At 41.6% G+C, this 23764-nt stretch overlaps 1 protein-coding gene across 3 annotated transcripts in view; it reads right to left on the bottom strand.

The window, feature by feature from the left end:
• The window catches only part of SLC39A10 (solute carrier family 39 member 10), a 97192-nt gene that overhangs the window by 25969 nt on the left and 47459 nt on the right, over nt 1-23764 (bottom strand). For all 3 annotated transcript variants that reach the window (XM_075829968.1, XM_075829967.1, XM_075829969.1), the window contains exons 3-5: nt 22250-22427; nt 18079-18248; nt 12663-12863 (exon numbers count right to left, since the gene is read on the bottom strand). In XM_075829968.1, the coding sequence (XP_075686083.1) occupies nt 12663-12863; nt 18079-18248; nt 22250-22427 (549 nt within the window). The remainder of the gene's footprint in view (nt 1-12662; nt 12864-18078; nt 18249-22249; nt 22428-23764) is intronic.

Raw genomic sequence — 23764 nt, forward strand, 5'->3', positions numbered from 1 at the left:
ACACACAATTTACTGCATCTAAAAACACTAGCTTAAAATGTAACATGCGCTTAAAGGGAACCTGTCACCAGCTATTTCACCTATTAAACCAGCAACACCTGGCGGTAGTGGGTGAAAAATCATTTCTATATAACCTCGAATTGTCTTAGTCGGCTCTATAGCTTTAGAATTCAGTTTTTTAGTGTTCCCACACTGTATGCCAATGAGCATAAGAGTCATATCTTTGTTTAAAGAGGCTCTGTCACCAGATTATGCAACCCCTATCTCCTATTGCAGCAGATCGGCGCTGCAATGGAGATAAGAGTAACGTTTTTATTTTTTTTCAAAAAACGAGCATTTTTGGCCAAGTTATGACCATTTTTATATTTATGTAAATGAGGCTTTCTAAAGTACAACTGGGCGTGTATTGTGTTCGTTACATCTGGGCGTTTTTACTACTTTTACTAGCTGGGCGTTGTGTATAGAAGTATCAGCCACTTCTCTTCACAACGCCCAGCTTCTGGCAGTGCAGACACACAGCGTGTTCGAGAGATCACGCTGTGACGTCACTCACTTCCTGCCCCAGGTCCTGCATCGTGTCGGACGAGGGAGGACACATAGGCACCAGAGGCTACAGTTGATTCTGCAGCAGCATCAGCGTTTGCAGGTAAGTAGCTACATCGACTTACCTGCAAACGCCGATTTAACTTTAACTTTAAACAAGCCCAGTTGTACTTTAGAAAGCCTCATTTACATAAATATAAAAATGGTCATAACTTGGCCAAAAATGCTCGTTTTTAAAATAAAAAAAACACGTTACTCTTATCTCCATTGCGGCGCCGATCTGCTGCAATAGGAGATAGGGGTTGCAAAATCTGGTGACAGAGCCTCTTTAAAAAGTGTAAAATCTTCGTTTGAAAAGTCATATCTTCATTCCTCAAGTCTTTGAGTTACCCCACCTCCTTACTTTGGATTGACAGCTCCTAGTCTTCCCCAGCACACAAAATCCTGCACTTGTGCATTATTGTCCTATTCTGGTGCATGCGCACAAAGGGACACCGGATTATTACGATAAAAAGTGCGAAATGCATTCAGACCGTTATTTACAGTTGGAGGAGGAGTTTAGGAGAGGGAATAACGGCAATGAACTTTTGATAGCAGTGGCCAGTGAAAGATAAGCAAAGTTCAATTGGTGACATACTGGTGACAGGTTCCCTTTAATGCATTTTTAAATTTAGTGTCATTTTGTAGAGGATATTTTTCTGGCCTTTTTGAAGTCTTATAGGTGCCTATTAGAAAAACGCCTGTAAACCGCCATACCCAGAGATGCTGCGTTTGGAAAAAATGTCAGACCGACAACAAAATTGTCAAAAATAGCACAAACCAAAACAGTTGTGTTTAGAGCATTTATAGAGTGACTAGAATTTATAACTTTTGATCCATCAGCGGTATATCAGAGGTTTAAAGAGGCTCTGTCACCAGATTTTGCAACCCCTATCTGCTATTGCAGCAGATAGGCGCTGCAATGTAGATTACAGTAACGTTTTTATTTTTAAAAAACGAGCATTTTTGGCCAAGTTATGACCATTTTTGTATTTATGCAAATGAGGCTTGCAAAAGTACAACTGGGCGTGTTGAAAACTAAAAGTCCAAGTGGGCGTGTATTATGTGCGTACATCGGGGCGTTTTTACTTCTTTTACTAGCTGGGCGTTCTGACGAGAAGTATCATCCACTTCTCTTCAGAACGCCCAGCTTCTGGCAGTGCAGACACAGCTGTGTTCTCGAGAGATCACGCTGCGACGTCACTCACAGGTCCTGAATCGTGTCGGACGAGCGAGGACACATCGGCACCAGAGGCTACAGTTGATTCTGCAGCAGCAGCGGCGTTTGCAGGTAAGTCGATGTAGCTACTTACCTGCAAACGCTGATGCTGCTGCAGAATCAACTGTAGCCTCTGGTGCCGATGTGTCCTCGCTCGTCTGACACGATGCAGGTCCTGTGAGTGACGTCACAGCGTGATCTCTCGAGAACACGGCTGTGTCTGCACTGCCAGAAGCTGGGCGTTCTGAAGAGAAGTGGATGATACTTCTCGTCAGAACGCCCAGCTAGTAAAAGAAGTAAAAACGCCCCGATGCACGCACATAATACACGCACATAATACACGCCCACTTGGACTTTTCGTTTTCAACACGCCCAGTTGTACTTTTGCAAGCCTCATTTGCATAAATACAAAAATGGTCATAACTTGGCCAAAAATGCTCGTTTTTTAAAAATAAAAACGTTACTGTAATCTACATTGCAGCGCCTATCTGCTGCAATAGCAGATAGGGGTTGCAAAATCTGGTGACAGAGCCTCTTTAAATCAGTGGGGGTTTGGGCAGAGAGCACTGCATCTTTGTCTGTGATCGGCGCTCCTCCTCAGGCTAGAGACGGCTCGCATTGACTTTCTACGAGGCCGGATTCACACGAGCGTGTGCGTTTTGCGCACGCAAAAAACGCGGCGCTTTGCGTGCGCAAAAGGCACTTAACAGCTCTGTGCGTCAGCCCCGTATGATGCGCGGCTCCGTGATTGTCGCGCAGCTGCCATCATTATGACACTCCTTTTGGATATTTGTAAACAGAAAAGCACGTGGTGCTTGTTGGTTTTCATTCATAGTTTTACTGCTGTTGCGCGAATCACGTGCGTCCCACGGAAGTGCTTCAGTGTGCTGCGTGTGATTTTCACGCACCCATTGACTTCAATGGGTGCGTGATGCGCGAAATACGCACAAAGAACGGACATGCCGTGAGTTTTACGCAGAGGAACTCACGCTGTGCAAAAATCACTGACAGTCTGCACTGCCCCATAGACTAATATAGGTCCGTGCGAGGCGTGTGAATATCAAGCGCGTTGCACGGATGTATATCACGTTCGTCTGAATAAGCCCGGAGAGCGATTTTCAGCCTGACAGGGAGCGCCTATTATAGCTGAATATGCGGGGCGCTGAGATTCTTGTTCATCTCAAGAAGCGGAGCTGGAGGTGGTCACTGAGGCTTGTAACCTGGCAAAAGACAAGACGGCCGACATTTAGGAGTAAATACAGAGCCCCTGTGGGGTGGATGAATAGGAAGTGCTGGAGTGGAGCATAGCAAGTATACTCAATAGCACATAGTGCAGCCTGGGGACCAGTTCGGATAGCTTCATTTTCTCCAGATCAACGATTCGGCTATAATTGTAACAACCAAATCAGCAGAACCAGAGAGTACTAGTGAAGGTACACATTGATACATGCGGCAGGATTCCGTAGCCAATAATCAGTGAACTAAAACCGGTTACACTAAAAGTTCTCAGGTTTATAGAAGTATCAGCAGGGCTGGGCGTATAACCACAGAGCATGTACAGCCGAACAGAGGACACTTAATAGGAAGCATTTGGAAAAAAAAAAAAACAACCAACCACCGTTATCTGCGATGAATTTCAGATGTCATCTTGTGCATTGCTTTTTTTCGGTTCAGGATTTCCCCGGTTACAACGGCATCTACGCAGATACAGATGAATCCAAATTGTGGAGCAGGGAGTCGTCAGAACGCTGGCCAGCTATGAGGGCATTATATTGGATGGGGAGGGCATTATACTGTGTGTGGGGCAGCTATAGTGGCATACTGTGTGGGGGCAGTGGCAGGGGGTATATTATATGCAGTAGTATACAGCAGGCTCAGAGGATATATATTAATTCAATGACTTGGCATGTAAAAAGGGGCATAGCCTAAATAACTGTCCATTAATCGTAATAGAGGTTACATGTTCAATGAAGCGTGATTTTGATTTAGGTAATTTTCGCCCATCCCTATTTACACCTGCTGGTTTTGTGGCTTTTTGCTGAAATTTTACACAAATGCGCACATTCAACTTTGTTTATGGGCTTTTAAAAAGGGACTTCTATTTAGGAATATTTATTGTGCTACTGAATTTCCTGTGCAAAAGGTCACAATGAAGAGCATGAAAGATGGAAAGAATAAAAAAAACTTATCTGGCAGTCATCAAGCCCCCAGATATTAATTTAGTTACTGGTATGTAAACAATCAATTCTTATTAGTAACCTTAACCCCTTCCCGCTCCTGGACGTACTATTAGGTCATAGTAGCTGTATCGTTCGCGCTCCATGACCTAATAGTACGTCTCGGGAGTAACGGCCGTTTCGGCCGTCCTCCCGACACATACAGGAGCTGTGACAGCTGCTGTCTCGTACAGCAGCTGTCACCGCTCCTACAGCGGGGACCGATCGCTGCACCCCCGCTGATTAACCACTTAAAAGCCGCGTTCAATAGAGATCTCGGCTATTTAGGGGTTAAGCTACCATCGCTGGCCTGCTACACGATAGCGGCCGGCGATGGTGACTATGGCAACCGGACACCAAACAATGGCGTCCGGCTATGCCATCGACGGTAGCCTAGTGGGTCCTGACAAAGTCAGGACCCACTATGCTTGCTGTCAGTGAGTAGCTGACAGCTCTAATACACTGCACTACGCATGTAGTGCAGTGTATTAGAATAGCGATCAGGGCCTCCTGCCCTCAAGTCCCCTAGTGGGACAAAGTAAAAAAAAAAAAAAGGGGTAAAATTAAGGGAGAAAGGGGGATTTTTACTTATCAGTCCTTTATTATTAACAAAAATAGATAAACAAATAAACTATACATAATTGGTATCGCCGCGTCCGTAACGGCCTGAACTACAAAAGTATTTCATTATTTATCCCGCACGGTGAACGGCGTAAAAGAAAATAATAAACCGTACCAGAACAACAATTGTTTGGTCACTTCACCTCCCAAAAAATGGAATAAAAAGAGATCAAAAAGTCACATGTACCTAAAAATGGTACTGATCGAAACTACAGTTCGTTACGCAAAAAATAAGTCCTCGCACGGCTTTATTGATGGAAAAATAAAAAAGTTCTGGCTCTTACAACATGGTAACACAAAAAGTGAATGATTTTTTACAAAACATTTTATTGTGAAAACGCCATAAGACATAAAAAAAACTATAAACATCTGGTATCGCTGTAATCGTATCGCCCCGCAGAATAAAGTGAATGTCATTTATAGCGCACAGTGTACGCTGTAAAAAAAATTGAATAAAAAAACAACAGTAGAATTGCTGTTTTTTAGTCACCGTGCCACCTAAAAATAGAATAAAAACTGATCAAAAAGCCGCATGCACCCCAAGAAAACTACAATGAATTCCTCAAGGGGTCTAGTTTCCAAATTGGGGTCACATTTTGGGGGTTTCCACTGTTTTGGCACCACAAGACCTCTTCAAACCGGACATGGTGCCTAATAAAAAAAAAAAGAAAAAAAAAAAAAGAGGCCTCAAAATCCACTATGTCCTCCTTTGCTTCGGAGGCCGGTGTTTCAGTCCATTACCGCACTAGGGCCACATGTAGGGATATTTCTCAAAACTGCAGAATCTGGGCAATACGTATTAAGTTGCGTTTCTCTGGTAAAACCTTTTGTGTTATAGAAAAAATTGGTATAAAAAGGATTTTCTGACAAAAAATAAATATGTAAATTTCGCCTCTACTTTGCTCTAAATTCCTATAAAACACCTAAAGAGTTCATAAACTTTCGAAATGCTGTTGTGAATACTTTGAGGGGTCTAGTTTCTAAAATGGTGTTTGATGGGGGGTGTCTAATATATGGACCCCTCAAAGCAACTTCAGAACTGAACTGTAACCGAAAAAAATAAATAAATTAGGCAATACTTTGCTTCTTACATTATACTGATAATGAGCCGTGCCCACCCTGAGATGACCCCAGTTTTGACCGTTTGTATAAACGGAGACCCCTATTAGACCGTTTCAGTGTCCGGTTTTCCCAAGCATACACCCCTGAGAAGTGTATTTCTATTGAAGAGTCCTTGGTACATTTTAAAGGGAGGCTTTAATTCCGCCAGTACCTGCCGAGTAAGAGGGCAAGGTATGGCGTGAAGATGCATAAGCTATGTGAGAGTGCATCAGGGTATACCTACAGATTTAGGATATATGAAGGGAAGGACAGCAGTGCCAGAATGCCCCCGATCACTGGGAGTGAATGCAAAAATTGTGTGGGATTTGGTGCACCCACTGCTGGACCAGGGTCACCACCTCTACCTGGATAATTTTTATACCAGCGTCCCACTCTTCAACTGCCTCGCTGCCAGAAGTCCTGCGGCATGCGGCACTGCTAGATGAAATCTGAGAGGCCTCCCTAAAACACTGCTTGGGCAAACACTCAGAAGGGGTGAGAGCTGGGCACAATCTAGCAGCAACATATTGTGTGTCAAGTACAAGGACAAGAGAGCTGTCCTTGTATTGACAATACATGGCCACACCAGTACCCATGTACCTGTACGAAGTACCAGTACAGAGACCCCCAAACCAGACTGCATCCTGGGCTACAATAGGTATATGGGAGGGGTGGACTTGTCAGATCAAGTCCGGAAGCCCTACAGCGCCATGCGGTGTGGTATAAGAAGCTGGCCGGGCACATCATAGAGATGGCATTGTACAATGTCTACGCGCTACGTCGATGTACAGGCCAGACGGGAACTTTCCTGGAATTTCAAGAGGGGATTATCAAGAACCTAATCTTTAGGGACCAAGAAGGGGGGGGGGGGCACCCAGTACTTCTCGAAGCGAGGCCACACGCATCGTGCCAGGGCAACACTTTCCAGGAGAAGTTCCCCAAACTGGCAAGAAGGGAAAAAGTCAAAAGAGGTGCAAAGTCTGCTATAAGAGGGGGATAAGAGAGGACACAATATATCAATGTGGATATGCAAAATAGCTCTCTCTAGTGCCACTATTAGGTGTCTATATAGGGTCGGATATAGACTAGAGACTTAAAACATGACAGATGAATAGTCAAACCAGACACCCATCTGTGGACAGCACGGTTTTGGAGCTATTGCTCCTAATCAGTACAGAGTAGGGTTCGGATTGGCTTAAGAAGCCTTTGAAGCTGCTTTTAGATACAGACTCTCTTGGTGGAGATCCCCTAGGCACACCGCGACGCAACTGTACGTCCGGGTGGCCAGTGTCTTAGCACACGGGGACGTACAGTTACTGTGCAGTTCCCGGTGCACACTGTCCATTCCTGACACTTCTGAATCTTTTCTGTGAGATTTCCAGCAAGGGAAACTAAATCTCGTTTACCTCGTCATCTTGCGAGATTACACGTGGCTTGCTGGAATCTCACAGAAAAGATTCAGAAGTGTCAGGATTCTGAGTACACATGACGTCCAGGCTGGAGGTCATGTGTATTCATTATCAGGACACTTGTGTATGCGGCTGCACGTCGTTCTAGTAAGAACACTATGTTCTGTGTGAATGAATGGAGAGGAGTGCATGATGCCGATTGGTCACTCATTCGTCAGCATCATACACTTCTATTCACAACGCCCAGTTAGTAAAACAAGTAAACACGCTCAGTTAAAAACACAATACACGCCCAGTTGGACATACGAAAAAAAAAAAATACGCCCAAATGTCCATTTCAAAGCTCATTTATATATATATATATATATATATATATATATATATATATATATATATAGCTCATAACTTGGCCAAAAATGAACGTTTTTCAAAAAAAAACAAAAAACCTTTACTGTTCTCTACATTGCAGTGCCGATAACATGCAATAGGCAATAGGAATTTGAGAATCTGGTGACAGAGCCTCTTTAAGTTGTCGTTTTTACCACACGGTGAGTGGTAGAAACTAAAACCCAAAAAGCAAAGGAGGAATCACATTTTTTCCAATTTTACCCCACAAAGAAAAGTATTTTCTGTTTCCCAGTACATTATATTGGACTTTAAATGGTGTCAATAGAAACTACTACTCTTCCCGCAAAAAAATAAGCCCCAACAACGCTCTATTCATGGAAAAATAAAAAATAAAAGTTATGGCGTTTGGAAGGCGTGGAGTGAAAAACTAAAATGGAAAAGCAAAAAAGAATCAGTCCTGCAAAGGTTAATTAATTTCTATTAAAAAAATAAATTACCACCACATGTGGGGTATTGTCATACTCGGGAGAAATTGTGTTACAAATTTAGGGCGACTTTCTCCTTTATCCCTTGTGAAAATGAAAAAAATGCAACATTTTAGTGGACAAAAATCTTTATATTCATTTTCACGGCCTAATTCTACTAAATTCTGCAAAAAAAAAAAAAAAAAAATCTGTGTTGGGGTGCATTTTCTTCTTTATTCCTTGTAAGTATTACAAATTTCTATGTTTTTTCAGAAAAAAAGTCAATTTTCACAGACTAAGGCCTCATGCACACGAACGTATTTTTTGTCCTCCCGTAAATACGGGTCCTTGGTCAAACGTATTCAAACCATATTGCACCAGTATTTACGGACCTGTGCCCGTAAATACGTGTCCGGTGTCACCCGTACTCCACCCGTATTTACGGGCACTATTTCGCTGCAAAATTACACTGCAGTAATCGGCAGCCCTTCTCTCTATCAGTGCAGGATAGAGAGAAGGGACTGCCCTTTCCGCAGAAAAAGTAAAAGAAATTCATACTTACCCGGCTGTTGTCTTGGTGACGCGTCCCTCAATCCATGTGACCACTGCAGCCTGTGATTGGCTGCAGCGGTCACATGGGATGAAACGTCATCCCAGGAGGCCGTACTGGAGGAAGAAGCAGGGAGTTCTGGGTAAGTATGAACGTCTTTTTTTTTTTTTTTTTTTTTTTTACATGTTGATCTATACTGTGATCGGAAGTCACAGTCTAGGGTGAAGAAAGTGTTACTGCCGATCGTTTAACTCTTTCAGGACCCTGGACAGTGACTATTTACTGACATCGCCTAGCAACGCTCCCGTAATTACGGGTGCACACACGTAGTCACCCGTAATTACGAGAGCCCCATAGACTTCTATGGGCCTGCCCGTGCCGTAATTACGGCCTGAAATAGGACATGTTCTATATTTTTCAACGGTATGGGCACCTTCCCGTAAGCATACGGGGAGGTACCCGTGGCCAATAGAAGTCCATGAGCCCGTAAAAACGTGCCGTAATTACGGCCCGTAACTATGGGCGTTTTTACGTTCGGGTGCATGGGGCCTAACGCCAATAAATATAGCAAAATACCTGTGGGGTCAAAGTGCTAACTATACCCCTAGATAATGTCCTTGAGGGGGGTCTAGTTTCCAAAATGGGACCTCTTCAAACCAGACATGGTGCCTAAAATATGATCTAAATATACACAGGCCCCAAAAGCCTGTAGGTGCCCTTTTACTTCTGAGGCCGGTTTTTCGATCCATTAGCACACTAGGGCCACATGTGGGATATTCCTAAAAACTGCAGAACCTGGGCAATAAATATGGAGTTGCGTTTCCATGGTAAAAGACTCTGTGTTACAGAATATTTTTTATTACAAATGAATTTCGGCAAAAAAAAAAAAAATTTGTAAATTCCCACTCTACTTTGCTTTATTTCTTGTGAAACGCCTAAAGGGTTAAGAAACTTTCTGAATGCTGTTTTGAATACTTTGAGGGGTGCAGTTTTTAAAATGGGGTGATTTATTGGGGGATTCTAATATGCAAGGCCCTCAAAACCACTTCAGAACTAAACTGGTACCTGTAAAAATAGCCTTTTGAAATTTTCTTGAAAATGTGAGAAATCTCTGCTAAATTTCTAAGCCTTGTAACGTCCTAGAAAATTAAAACGACATTCAAAAAAACGATGCAAACAAAGTAGACATATCGGAAATGATAACTAGAGACTATTTTGTGTGGTATTACTATCTGTTTTACAAGCAGATACATTTAAAATTTCGAAAAATGCACATTTTTGCAAATTCTCAAATTTGGGTGTTTTTCACGAATAAATATTGAATTTAATCTACCAAAATTTTTCCACTATCATAAAGCACAATATGTCATGAGAAAACAATCTCAGAATCGCTTGGATAGGTAAAAGCATTCCCAAGTTATTACCACATAAAGTGACACGCCCGATTTGAAAAAAATCAGAGGCTCTGTCATCGGATTATAAATGCCCCATCTCCTACATAATCTGATCAGCGCTTTAATGTACAGTAGATAACCGTGGCTTTTATTTTGAAAAATGATAATTAATGAACAAGTTATGAGCAATTTTAGATTTATGCTAATTCGTTTCCTAATAGACAACTGAGCGTGTTTTTACTTCTTACCAACTGGGCGTTGTGAAGAGAAGTGTAGGACGCTGACGAATCAGAGTTATACACTTCTCATTGTTCCAGCCCAGCTTCTTTCAAACGCACAATCCCACTGTGTGTGCAGTGAAAGAAGCTGGGCTGGAACAATGAGAAGTATATGAGGCTGGGTTCACACGACCCATTTTCAGGCGTAAACGAGGTGTATTATGCCTTGTTTTATGTCTGAAAATAGGGCTACAATACGTCGGCAAACATCTGCCCATTCATTTGAATGGGTTTTCCGACGTACTGTGCAGACGACCTGTCATTTACGCGTCGTCGTTTGACAGCTGTCAAACGACGTGTAAATTGACTGCCTCGGCAAAGAAGTGCAGGACACTTCTTTGCAACATAATTTGAGCCGTTCTTCATTGAAGTCAATGAAGAGCAGCTCAAGATTTACGCGCGTCAAAGACGCCTCGCATAATACGAGGAGGAGCTTTTACGTCTGACTCGAGGCAGCTGTTTTCTCCTGAAAACAATCTGTCTTTTCAGACATAAAAGCCTCTCATCGTGTGCACATACCCTTACACGGATTGGTCAGCGTCCTACACTCCACTTCATAACCCCGCAGTTGGTAAAAAGTAAAAACACACCCAGTTGTCTATTAAGAAACTAATTAGCATAAATCTAAAATTGCTCATAACTTGCTGAAAAATTATTGTTTTTCAAAATAAAAACCACTTATCTACATTACAGCGCCGATCAGATTATGTAGGAGATAGGGCACTTATAATATGGTGACAGAGCCTCTAATGACAATGCTCCGTGGGAAGAAGTATGCAAAATATCTCTCCTCCAGAAGAAAAAAAACTAGTGCCACCTATAGGTGATTGCCCTATAATTTAATGTACTAATAGTACACATCCAGTTGTTAGGAAATACTTGGTATGCCCGAACAGCAGGGAAGATGGTAAGACAGACCATAGGGTTATATCACAGAGAAGAGGTTTCGCTTATCTCTGCTGTTAGAGCGGGGCTGTAGATGTGTGTTACAGCCTTTGCCACGCTTCGTCTCGCATAGAAACGGTAGCAGTTCTCGTGCGATCAGCATGACAAATATGCACATCATGAGCACTCTTTATATGCTCTGGCTGGGCTCACACCGCCATATTCGATTTAAGCAGCGCCATAAGCAAGACTGAATCAGTCCCCAGTACTGCTCAGGTATGTTTAACCAGCACTTTATACCATTGACCCCATCTCCTGATGCATCCTATGTCCATTGCTTGTCTGTTTTCTGTTGCATTTGCCTGTTAACCCTTTTGATGTATTGTTGACACAACCGTTATTTAAGTGAACATCCTATCTCAGAGCCATAACTTAGTCCCATTGTGTCCACTATGAACTTGTGTTCTTGTACCTACAGTCCATTATAGACAATAAGATTATTCCTTAACTACTTCATAGACCACGGCATACCAGGGACACCCATACCCACCCCTATGGAATACATAAAATTTGGATCATATACAAGATCTGGACCATTGCAACCCTAACTTACCTGGTGACCACATATTTACACACTGTACTGCTTATGTCTGCACGTGCACAACTACTGATGTATGCACATAAAATGATTTCTACTTCCTGATGTGCTTATACTGTACCAAGGTGACTGAAACTGTACCTTCTTTTTTAACATCCAAATATTGGATCTGTTTTGCATTTACAATTATTTAGTCTATGTATGACATGTTCTGTAACATTATATTCCTGCAATTTTTCGTACCCATATTATATGCTATAATTACACACACACACACACACACACACACACACACACACACACACACACACACACACACACACACACACACACAAATACATATTAGTGCCCGACAAAGGTCTCACGACGGAAACGTTAACGTTGCACTTGTAGCCTCTGGCATATACCTAAAGAAATAAAATCTATGTTGGATACTACTAAGGTGTGCTGAATACATTTCTCCTGACCTACAACTGGGTTGGGACCCCATTTCAAGCACCCAAAGAAACTGGTGCTGTCTGAACAAAACCACATGGGTTCACACCTTGGTCGGGTCATTCCATTGTTCTGCGCCGTCAGTGGAGCAGAAAAAGTGAATACCGGAAGAGAATGTTCTGTTGCACCACAGACACCACCGGCGGCCGATGGAACTCATTGACATAATGGGTTCAGTCGGCTTTCCGTCAAGGTGTCCGTGGTTTTACTTGAAATAATAGTGCAGAATGCTGCGCTATGGTTTCCGGTAATGTTTGCTGGATCTGTGACGGAGGCCCATTATGTTCTGACGCAGATGTGAACAGAGCCTTAGTCGTGAAGTATTTAAATGGTTATTTGAAACAGCGTACGATACAAAGAGAAATGACTAACTTCACATGACTAAGTGAGATTCTGGCTGATCAAAAGTACATGAACAATACTTGATAGAGTACAGATGGCTTTTGGAGAGCCATAGACGTACTAGTATGAACGCACACACATATTACATAGACACACTTACCCTTCTCTCCTTATAATGTTTAAACATTCGTAAACAATGCTCAACAATGAAAAGCAGATAGATTCCACCAAGAGCGACAAGACCTTTCATAACACTGTCATATTCCACCAAAAACTCCTTGCTTGTGGCTTGATCCAAATCGACGCCATGGTCATGACCGTGCCCAGGTTTGTTTGAAGAATGGTCATGTCCCCCTTGCGACTGCAAAACAGAATGTAAAAGTAAATAACAAAAAATAAGAAAATGAAAGTTAAAATTAAAACGGATGTGTAAAAAAAAAAAAAAAAAAAATCCAACAGGACATTTTTCTATGTAGAGCATTCCCGATACATATTACAATAAAGAACCCGCAGAGTGAATGCTACAAGATTTATATGGGAAATCAGAAACTGCTACTAATGATCAAAGGGCGATATGGGACCCTCTTCTTGTTGGCGGATTACCAGTGATTGGACTACCTGCTTCTCTGAAAAGCCTTCAAAATAATTCCATTAAAACTGAGTTTAGAATCACAGAATAAAATTGACATTCTGCTGATTTCACCGATACAATGTATTATTTGATCATTAGACGGTGTAGGTATTAAGGCGTAGCTAAAAACTTTTAAAAAACTTTTGACACATCAAAGTGACATGGCAGAAGTTTTGATCGGTGGAGGTCCTAGTAAAGGTTGCTAAAACGAAGTGCCAGAAGTACACGAGTGAGCGCTGTGCCGACCCGTTTGAGATTGGCTTTTCTCGGAAAGCCGAGCCAGCGCTGTATGAGCTCATGGACTTTGTTTAGCTTGTACAGTGCTGCCTTGGCTTTTGGAGAAAAGCAGATCACATATTAAGCGACACAGCGCTTACCAGAGTACTTCTGCCACTTTGTTTTAGCGATCGGTGGGGGTCTCACTGCTAGGACCTCCAGCGATCAAAACTTATGACATGTCACTAGGACATGTCAAAAGCTTTTTTTAAAGTCTAGTTAGCAGCTAAGGCTGTGCCTAGTTTTTACCATTAATCCATTTAAAAAGGGAACCAGTCAGCTACTTCATGCTGCTCTCTGTGAGAGCAACAGGCAGTAGTGACAGGCATGCTGATATGAACAGTGTCAGTCATTTAGGATCACCCCAGTGTAATCCTTGCAGTGCCCAGCCAGCGCTATGAAGGAAGAATCTGACGTTTTCATGATAAGCTGCGGATTTCTCCCTATGCACAGGAATAGGAAGAAACTTTTCAAATCAACAGGAGGGCTGGCGGAGCCTATGTATTATGAATAAAACCAGAATCCTTTCTCACAGCGCTGACCGAAAACTGAAAGGTTTAAAATAGGAGTTTGCACAAGCGACGCTAGAATCACAAATTACAGACACACTATGAGCAACATGATGGGCACGTTGATTTGAACAGAGAGGACAAGGCCATTTTTGAGCTCAAGGATCAGATACATTTTTTTTTTGGGTTTTGGTATTCTGGATTGTTCAACATTTTTAATTTCTGTATTAATATGGATTATTGGGGCCTTGTGTTTTGCAGTTTGCATACATATTTTTAAAATTTTGGGGTATGCATACACTAATGTTTAATTTTTATTCATTTCAAGGGTACAAGAAAAAAAAAAAACTCCTGCAATTTTTTTTCACCGTTCATTACTGACCAACATGTATAAATTCAAAGCGTAGGCTGTTAGGCATCCGAGGATTCCAAAAATGTGTTCGTTATATTTATGCAAAAATATTTTATTTTGTCCCATATAGAAACTTTAAATAGTCACTAACTTTAACAAACTTTGCATAATTTAATAGTTCAAGCAAATATAAGTAACGTATAATATATCTTTTAGTGATAAAAATGCCTTTCTCCACTTAGGCTCCTCCGCTCAAATGTTCACTCACGTAGAATTTACTGTCAATTAGTCTCCTCAAAACTAGGCACTGTTTCAGCTGACTGAAGAATCAGGTTAAGGCTGCCTATAGAAGTCTTTGGAGATGGGGGTAGGAGGAGGGAGCCGAGAGAGACAAACAGAGGCGCCTGCTGCAGCTTCTAGTAAGGGTATGTTCACACGATTAACAAAATACGTCTGAAAATACGGAGCTGTTTTCAATGGAAAAACAGCTCCTGATTTTCAGAAGTTTTTTGAGCAACTCGCGTTTTTTTACCGCCGTTTTTGGAGCGGTTTTGAATAGTCTATGAGAAAACGGCTCCAAAAACGTCCCAAGAATTATCCTGCACTTCTTTTGATGAGCCGTCATTTTACACGTCGTATTTTGAAAGCGACGCGTAAATTGACAGCTCGTCTGCACAGAACATCGTAAGACCCATTGCAAGCAATGGGCAGATGCTTTCCAACGTATTGGAGCCGTCTTTTCAGGCGTAACTTGGTGTAAAACGCCTCCATTACGTCTGAAAAGAGGTCGTGTGCACATGCCATTACATCTCACCCCACTGCTGGATTAACAGCTACACTGCCGTATAATGTCCTCCATGGTGCTGTGGCTTCTATATATGAAATAAATAGTTTTATTCTTAGGAGTGAAGGATGTTCTCTTCCCTATGTATGCTGTGTATGGCAGACATGATAGCAGTTAGGCTCCACCCACTAGCTCAGAGAAAACTGAGAACTAAAGAGCTGGCAGTGGTGTTCTTACTTTTACTTCTCTATGGGCGCTGCCATTTTTTTATCTCTGTATGTGTCGATTAACGACACATACAGAGATGGAATACGGCATATACATTCCCATAGAGAATGCGAACAGGAGCCGTTCCATTCTCAGAAGCGTAGGCCGTCTGTGTGGGAACGGCGCATGGGCCGCTCCCAAACAGACCAAAACGAAGCTCGTTCGCAGAGCGAAATCCGGCGCCATTTTCATGTGGACCGGAAGCCGCTGCCGGACAGTCCAATCACTACTTCCGGCCGTGGCTTCCGGCCATATGTTCAGGCGCAAGGAATAGGAGCTTAGACCAGCGGAGGCGGCAGGTAATTTATGTTAGTGTATGTGATATGTGTGTATTATATTCGTCTGATACGGTCTGCTGAGCCCTGTATCTAATCCTCCTACACTGTGCAGTCGCTCAGAAAATGACGGCACACAGTGTAGAAGATTTGAAGATTCAAACCCTTCCTTCTCCTGGCACTAGCTAGAAGGGAGGGGGGATTGTGTGAGGACACTAGAGAGAGAGTGTCCACCCCAAATTTGCAGCATAAATTAATGAGGTTGCTTTACCACATTGACCATGCTGCAATTTTGGGAACTGCTCCATCTAGTGGCCAGCACATGGAAATGTTATAAATTAGAATCTAATTTATAATATTTCCCGACTTGTGAAAAAATTAAAACAATGTGTAATCACTTAAATAATAATTGTTTAACTGAAAAAAAAAAAATTCTAGTGACACATTCCCTTTAAGCATCCCTTTAATAAAGGTTCTCTAACCTTAAAAGAGGTTCTCCCATAATCCAAAGTTTTGTCAAAAGCCCAGTACCCTTTTAACATTAGTAAATAGAACGTCAAAATGCCCAACTGTGCTTCTCTTCTATGTACTATTACTAGTTTCTCCATTTGGTGCAGTTTTATTCAATGAGCAAACAGGGTGGCCCTTCTGCTCTGCCAACACGACCGGCATTTCTTACTGGAAACCTACAGTTCCCAGAAGCACCCAGCATCTCCTCCTGACTGCAGACACTTCCCTTCTCGCATATGCATGCATTTACCAGTGACCATAGACACCAGTAAAGCACCACAAAATGGTACAAATATTAGAAATATGTGCTCTGTGACAGAAATTATAAATGTAAAGATCTCTAGTCACACACACAGTAAGGCCCCATGCAAATTTTTCATCCATAATTATGGACTTATTCATTTCTATGGGCTACAGACACCTTTCCGTATTTTTATTGATGCGTTTCTGTGCCGTAGAAATGATAGAACATGTCCTTTATTTTGTCTGTAATTACGACATGGACTCTCCATAGAAGTTTACGGGTGTTTCCGTAATTACGGACGGTTACGGATTCCTACCTTTTTCTTAGCGGATCCGTAAATAAGGATGCAACATGGACTGTATTTACGGACACCCTTCCGTACATGCGGATGATTTACAGTTGGCTATAAATGACTAGGGATCCATATTTAGACAGTATTTATTGATGGATTAAAGATACGGTAATGTGAATGGGGCCTTACATGCATCATCTAGTATATGTACTGTGCATGTCACCAAACCAGAGGCAGCCCTAATAAGACCAGAACTATACTGCCTGTGCGAATGAAAGTGTTAAGGAGAGCAGATTAACCTATTCTCCACCCCATGAGCTTGCGAGAAGCAGGTACCCAATATTCACACCGTGTGGGGAGGGGGATAGAGCTCTGCAAAACATACCTTTTACATGTGCCTCAATCACTATAGCAGCCCTGATGAGACCAGCAACTCTGTATGAGTAGGGGAGGGGGGACAGAGTGGCACTTTCTGAATGCAGTGGAGAGCAAGACGGAAGAGAGACGCAGGTCTAACCTGCGCATGCTCGCCCTGTGTGCTGAAGAGACTGATAGACTGAGCATGCTTGACCTAGAGTCAAGAACTACTGTAAAAAGCATAAAGTAGCAACAAAAAGGTAAACACAGTGGGGATGGGATATTTAGGGGGGGGGGGGGGGGGAGGAAAACCAGGAATGGTACACTTTCAAAAAAATTATATGCAAAGATTAATCATTTTAGGTAAAGAACACACTAAGCCACCAATGTGATCTAGAGAAAAAAAAAATTGTTTTTAATAAATTATGTTGTACTTGTAGTTTTGGTTACCTGCTGTTCATGACAATGTTTAAGTATGTATCCCACCGATATCCATGATAAAGGATGGGTCAAATATTCAACTACATTAAATGGAAACCCTGACTAACTACCCTGGTGGTCATTAACCTAAAGGTACTCATTTTTATACTAAATGCTACTGGATGGAAGACTTAACCAATATGTGTAGTTACAGCATGTGCTGGGTGATTATCTGCTCGATTTGCTGGAAAGGCACTGTGTTTATGATAATGCAGACAGAGCCGTTTCCTTCTGTAGCTAAGGTCTTACATTCAGACATTGAATTATGACGAGGGGAGAAAGGGTTGATCGCCAGGGACACTAAATAATTCTTCATGCATTTTTTATTTTGATTGCAATTGGAGACAGAATAATTAAGGATATTAAGTGAGGGAATTCCACCAAGATTACTTTAATAGCCTAAGTGATTATAATGGTCTCATATACAAAGTTTTGATCTATATAAATAAAAACAAATAAAAATAAATAAGTAAAACAAAACTTAACAGTTAAAAAAAATAAAATCCGAATTTTTAAATAAATTCCAGAGCATTATCCTTTGGTACATAATGACAGATGTTTCATTTACTAATATTAGTAAAAAAAATTAAAGTATTTACATGGGGCAGGAGATGTAGAAGTGCATCTCCACTTAAGGTTCCCACAGCTAAAGCAACGAAGAAGTTGAGTAGGAACTTGAAGCAACCTTGGTTAATGAATGGAATCAAAATAACTCCCAGGAGGGACAACAGACTGATGACAGTGATAGAGATGAGGCCACAAATCCAGGCTAAAAATGGAAAAGAAATTCAGTGTTAAAAAAGCATAAAACAGTATGTCAGATGACTGCAAGGTCTATATATATATATATATATATATATATATATACATATATACATATACATATAGTGATAGTAAATAATATTCTGAGCCAAACTACACACAATTCACAATTGTCCTAATAGAAACTTATTTATGGAAATTCTGCTGTCTGAATAAAGAGAGCTACATTAATAAATGGCAGCAAACTCAGACTAAAATTCATCCCTAGTTACAGAGCAGACAAGACAAACTGCAGGGTTTGCTGGATTCTCAGCGACAATCAGTGAACACGGAGAGAAAAGAAAGAGAAAAAGAAAGACAGAAAAAGAAAGGAGAAAAAAAATGGAGAGAAGACAGAGGGGTTGCTGGTTAGATTTATATGGCACCCCATTGCTGGATTCTCAGCTACACTCAGAATACTGAGAATTAGGCCTCATTTACACGAGCTCCGTGTGTCATACACTTGACAGCTCCGTGTGTCATCCGTGTATGATGCGCGGCTGCGTGATTTTCGCGCAGCCGCCATCATAGAGATGATTCTAGCCGACGTCAGTCACTGTCCAGAGTGCTGAAAGAGTTAACTGATCGGCAGTAACTCTTTCAGCACCCTCGACAGTGCATTCCGATCACCATATCGAGTAACCTGTTTAAAAAAAAAAAAAAAAAAAAGAGGTTCGTACTTACCGAGAACTTCCCAGCCGTTGCCTTGGTGACGCGCCTCTCTTGACATCTGGCCCCACCTCCCTGGATGACGCGGCAGTCCATGTGACCGCTGCAGCCTGTGCTTGGCTTGTGATTGGCTGCAGCTGTCACTTGGACTGAATTGTCATCCCGGGAGGTCAGACTGGAGGAAGAAGCCGGGAGTTATCGGTAAGTCAGAACTTTTTATTTTTACACGTTCACGTCTATTGGGATCGGAAGTCACTGTCCAGGGTGCTGAACCAGTTTAACTCTTTCAGCACCCTGCACAGTGACTGTCTCCTGCCGGGTTCGGTCAAAACGAGTTCAGCCGAACCCGGTAAAGTTCGGTTCGCTCATGTCTAAGACACTCCGTTCGGATGTTTGTAAACAGAAAAGCACGTGGTGCTTTTCTGTTTACATTCAGTTTGACAGCTCTTGCGTGAATCACGCAGTTCGCACGGAAGTGCTTCCGTGCGACCTTCGTGGTTTTCACGCACCCATTGACTTCAATGGGTGCGTGATGCATGAAAAACGCAGATTTTTAGAACATGTCGTGAGTTTTTTTCAGCGCACTCACGCTGAGCAAAACTCATGGACTGTCTGCATGCCCCCATAGAGTAATATAGGTGCGTACGACACGCGTGAAAAGCACGCGCGTATATTACGCTCGTGTAAATGAGGCCTTACAGATAGAGCCTGCAGATGAGGAAAACCAGATTAAAAATAAAATAAATACATCAGGATACAAGTCGCATAACAGACAGAAATAGTGTTGGTCATATGTGAGTACATGAGTAACATTTAAGCCATCTGTAAAGTTAGGTATGTGTTAACTGCACTACAAACCAGAAAGCTCTGAAGAAAATAAACAGATGAACAGCACCTATAGTTACTGACTGGTATATCATTTTTGAGCCCACAACTGGACATTTATCGCTAGTTACTGTATAAAACACTAAAATAAAAAAGACAAAAGTGCTTTGTTTGCTTGAGCTTAAAAGGTTATGGGCACCTTTGACCTGGAACAAAATGATATTTTATATATTGAGCTGGTGTTAAAAAAAAAAAAAAAAAAGCGGCAATCTTCATGTGCTTCCAGACCCCCGAAGAACACAACGTACCCTATAAGGGCATATGAAAAAGGAGCTGCCCAGACAACAAATTTGGGTCATGTTCACACTTAGGCTATGTTCACACGGGGTCTTTTGCCGAGTTTTTTGACGCGGAAACCGCGTCGCAAAACTCGGCAGAAACGACCCGAGAACGCCTCCCATTGATTTCAATGGGAGGCGTCGGCGTCTTTTTCCCGCGAGCAGTAAAACTGCCTCGCGGGAAAAAGAAGCGACATGCCCTATCTTCGGGCGCTTCCGCCTCCGACCTCCCATTGACTTCAATGGGAGGCAGGAGAAAGCGTGTTTTATGCCCGCGGCGCTCAATGGCCGCGGGCGAAAAACGGCGCGATAATTGCTGTTCACACGGAGTATTTTGGGGGAGGAATATCTGCCTCAAAATTCCGTTTGGAACTTTGAGGCAGATATTCCTCCCCCAAAATACTCCGTGTGAACATAGCCTTAGACTTCCCATCCAGATATTCGGACGGAAATTCTGCAGCGTAATACAGTAATAGGAAAGTGAATGAGTTTTGAATAAATTTCATCCACATGCTGCAGAAATTTTCCATGCAGAAATTTACCAGATTTCTGCTGCAGAAAGTGCACAGATTTCCTGATTTTTTTATAAAAAAAAAAAAAAAAAAAAAAAAAAAGAAGAAGTTAAATTAAACGTTTTAAAAATTTTTAAATAAAAGCCCACTATACTCACCTTTCCTGGTAACATTTCCCTGGTCCCCTGCCAGTCTCTGCACAGCCGGCCTGCAGCGATAACGTGTCGACATGTAACCACTAGAGCGGTCACATCATTGTTGAAGGCCAGTTGTGCAGAGACCAGGTGAATATAAATTTTAAAATTAGACTTTTTTTTTGCAGGGAAATCCGCACTATTTGGTGCGGCTTTCACTACGTGTAAATTTAGCCTTAGCTTAAATTCTATTCGAACTCTGAAAAGAACGTTATACTTCTGCCATACAGAAAAATAATCTATTCAAGGCCATTTTGTTTTTGCACATATGGAGCAGTATTAAAATAGTCAGCGCTACCATAGTAAAGGATCAAACTTAATAAAAACACACAGCAAGAAAGCATCAGGTAAGCCAACAACTGGGAACACGTACAAAAATGTGGGACACCAAAACGACGATACATTTTATTCGTACATTAGTTAAGATCTGCAAAGTAGACAAAACAAGCCTAAGGCCAAGGCTACAACTAGACTTTTTGCAGCGCTACCGATTGATTTTTAACTCGAGTGACCGCTGCAGTCCACAAGATTGCATGCAACTCCAAATATTAATTTGGCCTGCAGGCGTCGCTCAAGAGTTAAAATCAAATAAAATTACAGTACACAGTATAGGTGCAGCCGTGGCCTACGTTTCTTCTGCAGATTAAGTTTGTTAAAATGCTTCAGAATTGGCCAACTCCCACTAGGATATAATAGGTCCCTTTTACAAAAGGTGAAAAACTCCTTATTACATATGCCCACAGTAAAGTAGCATAATGGATTTCACACCACTTCTAGAGGTTTAATTGACAAAAACACTTTGCATTCTTTTGATAATTAAGCCAAACAGTCAATAACCAAGCTAAATCTTTACAAAATAAGAAAGAAATTAGCTTCTATAACTATATAAAAAGGAAACCTTATAGCTGGCTCTGAACAAACTAAAAAAGGAGTGGAAAGTGGTGCGCACGTACGTACACATATATATATATATATATATATATATATATTACACACACACACACTTTGCACTGTTTTTTTTTTTTTGTCCCTCTAAGGGACTTGAAGCCGCCATGGTTTGCTGCTTGTATAATGATTTGGAAAGCATAGTATTCCAAAACAATATTTCCTGTCAGTGCATCCCTGCCATGGACTAATAGGCACAGTTATGGAAGACCTGGGGACCTTTGTTAAGTTTCCATGGCAACCAGGGGCCTATTAGCAGCCTATGATCAGGTTGCGTGAGGTGATGGGAGACAGAGGGCGGTAGTTCTAATAGGTTAACGGCTGGGGTCAGAAGTTTCTCTGGTCCTGGCCATTGCAGGAGCACAGCTTCTGTGCCCGCGAGATCACCATTTTGTCCAAATAAGTCATGAAGGTTTAATGCCCAACCTTATAAAACAGGGCAATCAAAAGTAAATACCATTTTCACCTAAATTAGAGATTACTCACCAGATGCTGTGCCTTTACTTTCTTCTAAAGTTTTAGCTTCCTCAAAAGAATGCTTGATGCAAAACCTACGATCAATCTGATACAACAGCGCAGGACATAGGTACGCAAATTGGTCAGGGGAAATTGGAGAGTTGATATTTAGCCCGTAATAATTGAGGAGCTGAGTAACATTTAAACACTGGAAAGAAAGAACAAAAAAAATGTGAATTGAAAAACAAAAACACAATATGGTATGTTAACTTGACATGCTCTAGTATGGATATTATAAGGCTAATTCATACCGATTCTATTTGTATTGACGGGCCACTGTTTTGTTAAATACAGTATGAAAGTAGAAGCAAAATCAGACTATTTGCAGCAGATTTTTTTTATTTTATACATTCCCCATCTTCCATACCAGTTATCAAGTTAACAGTTGAGCAAAACTAACAAGACAACTAAAAGGTGCGGTGAAATTGCATAAAGGAACTTTGACATCAGGAAAAAAACACCTTTAGTGAATATTTATAAAACATGGTGCTAGGCAAAAGTGGCATAAGTTTCCAGGCATTTGGCAACTATAATAGATTTTTATGACATCACCCCTCCTTTTAAATTACATCACAGGCATTACAGAAAAGAAAAATGCAACAGGTTGATTTTGTTGGGTTCAATACAGAGAACACTTAATTGGAGAAGCTTTAAAAGGGAATGTGTCATAATTAATGTTAAGCTAAGGTCACACTACCGTTGTCTCCCGTTTAGGTCTCTTCAGTCAATGGAAGGGAAGACCGAACATCCAAAATGGAATGCATCGCTTCCGTTTGAGTTACCATTAATGGTATTTCTTTTGTTTCAATCGGATTCAGTGTGCCTCCATTAGTTAGATTTCAGGTTTTGCACTTTTGCTTCCGTGAAAAAAGCGGAAACCTAGCGAATCAAGGCAAACGGAATTCAACTGAAAAAAAAAAAAAAAAGAATGGGCATTGAAATCAATGCTAATTCAAACGGAAAATATGCCTTACGTTTGGATTTTCGGTCATCTCTTCCTCAGACGGAAGAGACCGGTAGTGAGAACTTCGGCTCCTTTCACACTAGGGTTCAGCTCCATTTAGCTCTCTTCTGTCAGAGGAAGAGCTGAACGAGAGTCCAAAGGAAAAGCATCGCTTCCATTAGAATTACCATGGCTTTTAATGGGGATTCTGTTTCAGTTGCTTTCTGTTTGTCTCCGTTCTGCAGACTGCACTTTTGATTCAGTGAAAAAACACTGACACAGTGAACAAAGTCAAACTGAAAGCAACTGAAACAAAAGAATCACCATTGAAATAGATGGCAATTCTAACGGAACCGATGCTTTCCGTTTAATGTTTCGATCCGCTCTTCATCTGACGGAAGAGAGGTAAATATATACGAACGCTAGTGTGAACTTAGCCTGAGCCCAAGTTTCATTGGTTAGATTTACATCTGTATAAGAAAATGAATGTTTTTTCCAATGTTGTAGCTATTTTTTTATAAACTTTCCTGGGGGTGGCTAAA

Source organism: Rhinoderma darwinii, chromosome 6, assembly GCF_050947455.1.
Source record: "Rhinoderma darwinii isolate aRhiDar2 chromosome 6, aRhiDar2.hap1, whole genome shotgun sequence".
Classification (NCBI taxonomy): domain Eukaryota; kingdom Metazoa; phylum Chordata; class Amphibia; order Anura; family Rhinodermatidae; genus Rhinoderma; species Rhinoderma darwinii.